Source organism: Mya arenaria, chromosome 11 (genome assembly GCF_026914265.1).
Source record: "Mya arenaria isolate MELC-2E11 chromosome 11, ASM2691426v1".
NCBI classification, from domain to species: Eukaryota; Metazoa; Mollusca; class Bivalvia; order Myida; family Myidae; genus Mya; species Mya arenaria.
In genome coordinates this window covers 68803590-68813984 of record NC_069132.1, presented here as the reverse complement: position 1 = coordinate 68813984, position 10395 = coordinate 68803590, and the positions used below count along the sequence as shown (strand labels likewise).

At 32.7% G+C, this 10395-nt stretch overlaps 1 protein-coding gene across 1 annotated transcript; it reads left to right on the top strand.

Annotated features, from left to right (window-relative positions):
- The first annotated feature begins 29 nt into the window (after positions 1 to 29).
- LOC128208942 (dynein axonemal light chain 1-like) lies at positions 30 to 6689 on the top strand. Its single transcript, XM_052912668.1, has 9 exons — positions 30 to 85; positions 199 to 237; positions 1137 to 1246; positions 1880 to 1935; positions 2248 to 2303; positions 2923 to 3012; positions 3572 to 3625; positions 4415 to 4541; positions 5828 to 6689. Exons 1-9 carry the CDS (start codon positions 83 to 85, stop codon positions 5863 to 5865), a joined length of 573 nt encoding a protein of 190 aa, XP_052768628.1. The 5' UTR covers positions 30 to 82; the 3' UTR covers positions 5866 to 6689.
- Positions 6690 to 10395: the final 3706 nt, after the last annotated feature.

Here is a 10395-nt window from a genome sequence, read left to right as displayed (position 1 = left end):
ATAGTTTTCAAAAACGAGTTTTACCAAAACGATATCTCGGGGCACCTTGCCAATACATTGTTGTCATTAGAAACGAAGAAAAATGGTCAGTACTTCAGTGTTTTTCTTTTCTTTTTTATCAATGTTTTGTTTCTCATAAAAATATTTTTGCTTATATGAAGGCCTGTTTATTGATAATGATATCAATTATCGTTTCAGTCGAAGGGAACCACTATCAAGGACGCGATTGCAAAATTTGTAAGTAAATACAAGGAATATATGCATGTACAAAGAAGTGGGTGGGGTAACCGATCTATCTCTGTTTAATGTCAACTCCTCTTCCGAGTGTTACTGACATGAACGGTGCGCGCCGGCTTGTTAGTGAAAAATAATAAAACACTGATGAGGCAAATCACATCAGAAAAGTGAGAACTAGGGTATAAAAGAGAACACAATTTAGGTAACATGATAAAAAGTGATTGGTGAACTGGTAAAAGGATAAAAACACTGCTCGCTTATCTAATGGTTGCCACAGCCACGTTGAATGTGTCAGGGGTGGGGATAGTGACAATACGATTGGGCAAACTGTTCCAAAGTACAACTGAGTGAGGATAGAATGAAAATTTGTGATTGTCAGTTTTTACTTTAATTTGTCTGAAACATAGTGGGTACATTAGTCTGGTAAATCTTATTGGTGTTTGAATATAAGATGGCAGCGTAATAGCAAGATAGATAGATAGATAGACTTGTGTTGTAAATAGCATCTATATTATAATATCTTAGTATCTATCTTCCATTAATGTCAAACCCAAACCCCTGCTGGGGACCTAGACATTTGTGTGTCAATCTACAATAATGTTATTAATGGTTGTAAAAGAAACGGAAAAGTTAAATAAAACAAAGTTAAAAATAGGAGGTATAGATATTACCCTATATACAGATTAGGTTAAGAAGTTTGATATCCCTATACAGATGGCATAAATCAGAACAAAATATTTCAATGAATGTGTGAATTTTATATTATTTTCTGACTAGCTGTTATTTAGCGGAAAAAAATCCAACCTATATTTGCTACTCAATCAGTTACTAAGAATATGATATGCTTGCCCTAGGTGCAATATCTAAAACTTCAACATCTAAACTTATGCTTATTTCAGGAAGAAAAGGAAGGCTGTAAGGCTTGTGATGCTGAAGTTGTCAGTCTAATAAGCCAGTTGCCACCAGTTGAAAAAATGGATGCCTCCCTCTCCACGCTTGTAAAATGCACGTAAGTAATATACTTATACTTACCCTATTTTTTGAAAATCAAAATAAACTATAATCAAGACTTGCAAAACAAATGATATTTCCTTACTTAGTCTAGATAAGGAATTACTTTATTACAATATTTGCTGACTGACTAAGAATGTTTTATAATCATATTTCTGTAATCTGCACTCCAAAATATGATGACTTATATCATTATACTTAAATAATGCATGTTGATCAGTCATTTCATAGGCTTACATAATCAGAACACCTCAGCCATTTCTGCCATATGAAGAGCCTTTCATATAAGTCGGTGCATAGAAAAAATAATTTGTTTAATTGATAATTATAATATTAATCAATTGCACTGTTTTAAATAGTAATTTCTATAACTTATAAAGTTCAGATTATTTCAGATTATTTCCCAGTGAAGTATATTATTTTATAAATCATTAAGATTCCAAAGTGTCAAGTCATAAGAAACGCAACTTTTTCTTAACATTGTTTCATGTTAAGTACATTTATATACATCCTCCGAGGTTGTTTGAAAGGAACATGGTAGTGGTGTTCCGATTAATAGGTTATATTCTATTGAGTATGCTGCTGTAGTAGGTTATATACTACCCTGTTTTACCTGCTTTATTAATTACAGACAGCTGTCTCTCTCAACAAACTGTATTGAAAAGATTGCAAACTTAAATGGTTTGAGTAAGTATAATTTGTTTTCATTTATAATTTTAAACATGTATTTTGAGAATTGATGGAGAAAATTATTATGTTTATAAATGGCATGTATTATATTTAAAACTGCTCATTTTGTACTACGGTATTTAGAAAAAGCAAAACCGGTTGAATTTGATTACAACATTGCAAGTAATATCCAATGAGATAATTATCAAATGAGTTAATTATTGCTTTATATTTCCAAATTGTCAATACTAGTAAACTATTGTTTTTTATTTACCTAGTGTCAGTAATCCTTTGTGCAGTATTTTAAACATTAGAAATAATGTGTTTCAGAGAACCTGAGGATCTTGTCGCTTGGGAGAAACAATATCAAGTCTTTAACTGGACTGGTGAGTAGCAACCTTTAGGCTGTTGCAGAATGATAAAGGGCAGGTATTGCTTTGTTGAATACTCAGAGCAGACTTACATATATTTAGAGTTTGGGCTGATGTCACTGCCATTTGTAATTACAGTCAGTATGAAATCAGGTTTATCTAATTTGAAGGTTTGCTTTCTGGAGATCTGATGTGAACAACCTCCACCAATACATTTTAAACCATGTTGTTAGTTTAAACTTATTTGTTTTACAACGATTGTGAAACAAGTTATTACAACATTATATCAATCGCTCTTGTTGGTATGATGTTACACGAGAGTGTGGTCTTGTGTAACTGTGGGTAAAACAGAGTACCCAGAGGAAACCCACTTGTCAGGCTTGGTGACCTCAAACCAAACTCACATGCTCCCAGGCCAGTGATTGAACCCAGGTCATCTAGGTGAGAAGCACTTTGCTAACCACTGTGCTAGCTGGACAACCATAATTCCTGGGTTTTTTTTAAATTGGAATGTGCCATTGGTTGGGTCTGCGATGGGTGAGCTGGCGTCAAACAGGGAATTTCCCCTCTATATATGCTCCAACTATTATGTGTTGCATTGCAGTCACTCATTCATGTTGTTTTTTCTGAGCAGGAGGCAGTTGGTGATACATTGACTGAGCTGTGGATTTCATACAACAGAATTGAGAAACTTAAAGGAATAAACGTCCTCAAAAAGTTGAAGGTAAAATTATTTTTTTATTTAGTCTTTTTGTTTGGACAAAGGAATTTAGTCAAATGACTGGGATATTGTCGTAGACTTGGTGTCACCATTGTTGTAGTGCAAACCTTTAACCTTAGCCATAACGTAAAAAACATTTAAGGGCTTTAATTGAAACATGGTACAGTTGTTGCCAGAGACAATACAATCATGCATAGCAAAGCCCATAACTCCGAGTTGAATATTTGTTGTGTTATGCCCTTTTTTAACTGAAAAAACAAACAAACAGACATTAATAGTGTTGAAGTTGTCAGTAATACATGTTCAAATGCATATTATTTCTGTCATAATTTAAATTAAACATTCAAAGTTTTATATGTATAGCAAATCAAGTCAACTTTTGTTAATTGTCAGATGTCGATGGCCTTACTTCAAAATGTGGAAGCTGCATTTTTTCTGTTTCGAAATTTTTACATCTCTTAAATCATAAAGGCTTTGTTTAAAGTCTTCATTGGAATATTGCCATTTATGACATAATTTATCACGTGGCATTCACACACTGTTTAACATTTCTATTCTCCAGGTGTTGTTTATGTCAAATAATGAAGTGAAGGACATGGGAGAATTTTCCAAGCTGGTGAGTGATTTTATCTCAACTTTTAAATTTAAATGACCGTTTATTGTTATATCAATAGAGTTAAATTCGATTATTAGTGACCCACATCCAGTTACATAAAACTTCAATCAGTTGTGCACAGAATGACTTAGTTGGATGACTCATCAAAATTGATTTGATTGGTTAGAAGTTATTTTAGGATAAATATTGACCAAATAATAACCTTGACATATCCAAAACTTAACCATTTTAATACAATTGGCTGCAGCTTTATAATCATACATACTCATCTCAAAATTTGTAAGAAGTACTTCAGGGGCCGTATTCATAAAACTTAAGTTTTTCTTAAGAAAAATGACACCTGTATCAACTTAAGATAGGAATTTCATTTATCTTAAGTTCTATTCATAAACGTTCATAAGAAGTACTTGGTGAATCTCAACTTAAGTCATTAAGAATTCCTAGGAAGTCCCATTGCTATGTGTTGAATACTCTTCAAAGAAGAAATGCGCCAAAAGCTACCATCTATTTTTAACGGTTTTTGGAAGCAATTTTTTATCTTTTTGGTCAATTTGATCTTAAGTGTGTCCATATATGAAACTTTCAGAGCAGTGAAGATTTCGAGGTTAACAATCATAAAAATGTAAATGTTAACAATGTTGCAAACCTCGTCATTGATAACTTTTAAATCTTAATAACTGTGGAAGTTTAAATGACAAACTTTTGATCTGCAGAATATTTCATAAGATTTAAAATCATTGTCACTGTAAATATTCCACAAACGAATTTCCTCTTTCCCCCAATTTCTAGGCGGACCTTCCGTGCCTCGAGGATCTAGTATTTGTCGGGAATCCGCTGGAAGAAACCCTAAATAACACAGAGAAGGGCTATAGACAAACTGTCCAGGAAAAGCTGGTCAAAGTCAAGAAGGTTGATGGTAAGATCAACATACTCTATATATATAGAGGACAATTGTTTGTTTCAGTGTCTGATCATAATATATATCACCGAGTGAGCACCATAAGTTATGTTTCGTGAGTGGCGTAGCCACAAGTGAAATATTCACTTTGGGTGTTCACAAGGTTAGATTTTCTGCTATCTTATACTGAAAGAAACAATTTTCCTTATTATAAGATGTCTAAAATTGGAATTAAAGGACATTTAATAAAATTTATTTGAAAAAAACATGTCAATTGGTAGGCGCATGTAACTTCATTTCAGAAATGACGTCGTTAATATTGTGTCCCAGCCATGTGCAAGCTGAAGTTTTATATAAATGAGAGAACAGGCTAAATTTCAAAACAGTGAAATATATCAAATTGTTATTTTCACTGTTTGAAAAAGTGAAATATCATTTAAAATTTCACTATAAATCTTTATTAGTCACAGGAAGGCATATAATAAAATATATTTCTGTAACATAACAACTGCTTTCAAAAATGTCAAGGTTTTGTCAAAGCCTTGATACCTGGGCTCGTAACTCAAAAACTGTTCAAGATGTTCAAATGAAACTTGGTACACTTGTTGCCTGAGACAATACACACATGTGTAGCATGGCCCTCAATCCTGGCTTTAGTAGTTGATGAGTTATGATTGTTTTTAATTTGAAGTTATATTAGGTTTATACTGCCAAATATGTAGATTTTGTTTGTGTTTATAATCATATTGCAAGTTTGATGAAAATAAAAGAATATTTGATTATTATTAGTATTTAATTCTCTGAGAGCAGAAGGGTTCCTGTCCTGGTCTCTATGAGGGCAGAATTGTGCTACCAAAAAAAGATGAAGTGCAGAACCCTTCTATAGCTTTTAAGCCAAAACCCCATATGCAACTTATTGATTGCCTCATTTCCAAATGTCGAAGCTACAAAATCCCATGTTTTCAGTAGAAACATTTTTAGTATTTTATCTTGGTTATTTGATCACACATTTTATTTTACAAAATGCCAAAGTTAAAATTTTTGTAGTTACAAGTTCTGAAGGTTCGGCATTTTTACTTCTCTGTGAGATATCCAATCATTGCTTGACATTTTGATCACATGATTCAACTCCATTTTCTCATTGGACTATTTGCCCACCATTATGCAGGTAGATGCGGCTCGCCATTATGATTATAGTGATGTCAAAATTCCGAAACAGAAAAATGCAGCCTCAGCATTTTTGAAGTAAGGCCATCGATATGCAATGATTTGTAACATATATAAACTTGTTATTTATTTTACAGGTGTTCCAATAATCAGAGATAATGATGATGAAGACTAAAATTTCAAGAAGGAAAATCTCGATGACCGACTGTGTTGATAAAAAAAAACAATAATTTGCTGGACTTTATTCTGAAGTACAAGAGCGCAGATATAATGTTACTTTGTGGTTTCAAAAATACTGTTGTCGCTGCTGATTGTTCAACTGTTAAAAATAATGTTTTCCATAGTTTATTTTGTTCTACAGTATGTATTCATCAGTGATAACAAAATGTTGATGTTAAAATAAGAAATATGACCTCCAACAATAACGTCTTGTTTATTCAGTGGAATATTTTTGGTTAAACTACTTCATATTGCTGTTAAATCACTCTTAAATTTAGAGAGATATATGGTTCAATTTTATTTTAAGCTTTTTTCAACTTTTTACCTCTTCTTTCTTCACCTGAATGTTGCTTTTTCCAAGTTTAATTTTCTTGTTAATTACTTTGTTTTCTAAGTTCAATTTTCATGTTAATAACGTTCTTGACTTCTGACCTCTTCAGTGTTTCTTATTAAGTTTCAGAATTTATTGTCCTTTTTTGTTTTAAATGTCTTTTTGTGACAATTTTCAAATAAATTAATTGTTGTGATGGAATTGTTTTCTACATTCTTTACAAAAATGTCTTCAAAGGGTGTTCACAGAAAAAATATTTATCGGAATATTTTCATTGTTTTTCTTTATTTCTATTCTGTTCTGTTCTTTAATGCAGTTAGAAGATTTCTGTTACATACACACAGCCACCAGGAGTGACTTTGTTTCTTAACAAACCAGTATAAGTATTCATTGAACTATACATATATTTGTTTATTAATTCTTTACTGAATAAAATCTATATATTCATACTCGTAAAGGTGTTCTTCTTGCATCACTCCTTACACCCAGCAAATACAAAATGTTAGACTAACGTACCAGCTTTGGACTTACATTATGATGTCGGCAACCATAATCGAACAACGAGTTAACATAGGAGCCCCAATGTTGACCAACATTATGGACCGATGTTATATTAACATTGGATTTTGGTCATACACGATGTAAACTCATTCATAATTGACCAATTAATTAGTTTTATAGTGTTGTCAACCGATAAGGCTTTCTTTGTGTTTTTAAGCCCAAAAAACTTCAGATTATTGACGCTAGCTTACTTCCCTTAGCGGTTTCTTTCCGCTGTGCGCGGCTTAAAGTGACCTTATTAATTTGAACTTTTGGCAGAAATCTGAGACTCGATCTACAGGCTTCCATGACACAAACTTGTTATTGTTCTGTGTTACAGAGCTAGAACCCCTGAATAACAAAGTGTGGTATAAATATAAGTAAGTAATATGTATTAGGGTATAAGCCATGTTTTAAAAAGGACAGGGTGCTGCTAAAAAGCAAAAGGGTGCTTAGAGGCTCAAAAAGGCACATATTTCATCAGTCTGATAAGAATTTAAATATCATGAATCTGACAGAAAATGTTCGAGATTTTGTTTAATTGAAGTTATATTAGGTTTCAACTGCCAAAAGTGTCAAGTGTGTATGTATTTATCATATTATAAGGTTTAATAGTTAGTAGCACAGCTCCAGCATGTTTATACTAGCCATTCAATAAACCTTAGGAGATACATACATGTATAATTATATTGTGACCAATTTCTGTTGAGATTGAACAATTGGGCCTAAAAAAAAAATATGTCTGTTTCCTGTAACCCGACCGACCGTAATTTTTTACCGCCGACCGCAATTTTTTTATGCCCCAAAATTCGAAAAGTCAAATTTTTAGCGATCTCTGGCCTATGATGACAACGATAATTTAAATATTTTGGTAGTGTCCGAATCGTTGCATAGTTACAAACGTTTTCGGTTTGGCAAGTTGAAACAATGGCAAAAACCTCAATGGCTGTGACATTAAACTGCAGGGCTTTCAATTGACCCGAGCTCCCGGGTTTTGACGCACAGGAATCGTAAATGACCCGAAATCAACGCATCATCCATTTGTAATATGCATCAGTTTTGACACGGGATATTTCGGTGTGAGAGTCGGTATCATCTGAAAGGAGCCTCAATGCATGATCTGAATGTTTGTTTAACCTGCAAGAGCAATTTACACCTGAAGTGACAAGTGATTATCGATCTGGAATCTGATCGGTAACCTTGTCAATTAGCAGCACTCAAACTCAATTCTCGACTTTCCAATAGACCATAATCCTTTGCGGCATGGTGACTTCCGGTTTATTTCCGGGTTATGACGAAGTACAATAACAGCGATAAATACGGACAAATTATCATTCCAGGTTTGTTATAATTTATTTATTTTTATTAGATTTGTCATTTTAATGAGTTTATATTACATTATTGTGATATTATTTGAATGTCATGAGCTATAAATCGCTTGACTGTTTACTTGGACAGTTAGTTCTGGTGGGTGGGGTAGATGGTTCAGAAAAGACTGCAGTTACTATTCTTATTGGAGTATTATAAACAACAAATTCTCATCTATTCTAAAACATTTGTTTTGAAAATTAACACAAATAATACATTAGTCTGTTTTACTATCTGACAGTCATAATCTAATGAGGAATCTGTATGTACATTACCAGGTATAACTAATAGTCTTATGAATGAACATAAATAAATCATCATCAATATAAATTATGATATTTATACTGCTGTGTGTATTTTATTACTATGTAATAAACATTTTACATAGAGTAATTATGTCATGCTGTCACCTGTGTAGTCTCCTGAATGATTTGTTATTTTCAAATATTATGATGGCCACCGGACTAGTCGCATACCCCCAGGCCTGGAATTAAATCGGTTTCCAGATTGTCTTAAAACCCATTCATAAATAAGTCGGAGAGTAACTTACTTTTTTATAAAAATATGCTTTTTATGTTCCATTCCTTTCTTTACAGATATGATTCAAATATGCTGATGTTACCTTCTGAGATCATTACTTTCAATGAAGAACATCACTACAATTGGTTGGGCTGCTAGATTGGTAGCAACGTGATGGACAGCTAGTACCTGACATGCTATTGTTGGTTTGGCATCTATTGCTTACTGGGCCGCTATATTGGATGGACCATACGTGTTGGTTGAACAATTATAAATGGTTGGACTGGAAGTGTTGGTTGGACCACCAGTGTTGTTTGGACTGCTTGTTGGACAGAATGTGTGATAGACAACTAGTGTTATTTGAATCACTGTTGGGTCATATTGGTTTGATTCCCATTGCTAGTACTTGTTGGATCTCTTTTGTTGGTTGAACTGTTGTTGTTTTACTGCTGTTATTGATATTCATACATGTATAATATGTTAAGTGCTTAGTATTCAACACTTATTATTATTATTGTTATCATAAGAAATAGTATTATTCAAAAATCATATAAATATATAAAATTAAATATTTTTTTATGTCCTTGTACTTTAGTTATGTTTTACATTTACAATGTGCATCATAATGTTTTATTATATGAACAACTCTTTTTAAAGATATTTAAATAAACATTAATTCTGTACAACCATTTTTTGTTTCTTTTGCTACAATTTGTATGATAGTGTCAGACATTTTCTACAGAAATGATAAATTTGTCATAAAAAAAAAACACAGCAAAAAAATCAGAGCTCATGGTAACTTCTTTAAATGCTGATTTTCATCAAAATGAATAAGTTGAATTGCATCATTGAATGTATGATTCTTCATTAAATTTGATGAGATCTCCTGCCAATTGACCTTTAGGGACATGCACCTTTAAAACTGCAATCTTACAGATTAACCGATTTTGATATCATTGCCTTCAATTCAGTCAGTCATATAAGATGATTCACAAAATAACAGATCTCAGTTGTTTGAAACACTGTCAAAAGACTCCATTTTCTTAAAGCGTTAGAAACGCTTTTTAACCATAAATATATCCATTTTCAAACAAAGATACGTACAAATGTTATCTGATCTTCTATCAGCAATCTTTTATCACTGGTTTTCAGACTTTTTTTGTCAAAACGGTCAAGATAATTCTGTAAAAATGTTTTATGATCTTCCATCAGCAATCTTATATCACTGGTTTTCAGACATTTTTTGTCAAAATGGTCAGTCTGAGAATGCAGCTTTAAACTTGAGCACTGTATTTACAATGATGAACAATTTTAGTTATGAAAATTAAAATACATAGGAGCAGATGTATTGAATCATTCAAGTCTTGAAATATTATGTATGATCTTGCTGGACATGAGCCTATTGTTTCTGGAAATTTGCATGTGTACCAAGTTTCATTTAAATCTCAAGGCTGTTTGAATTTGGGCCAAGAAAATATTCGGCCTACAGTACTGCGCTAACGACACCTAGGCTTATTGACTATAACAATACTAAAGTAACATGATAGGAAAAAGCTCGAAGCAAGGGCTGCCAGAAAAAGCACGGTGTTCCTACAAACTAAGCTAACCGGGTGGCTAGTTATTGCCCACAAACGTTGACTCGATTTTATGTCTTTTTAATATTAACCATGGGAGTTTACACAGTCATTGGAATAAAAAGATCATAGACAATCATATTAATAACAACGG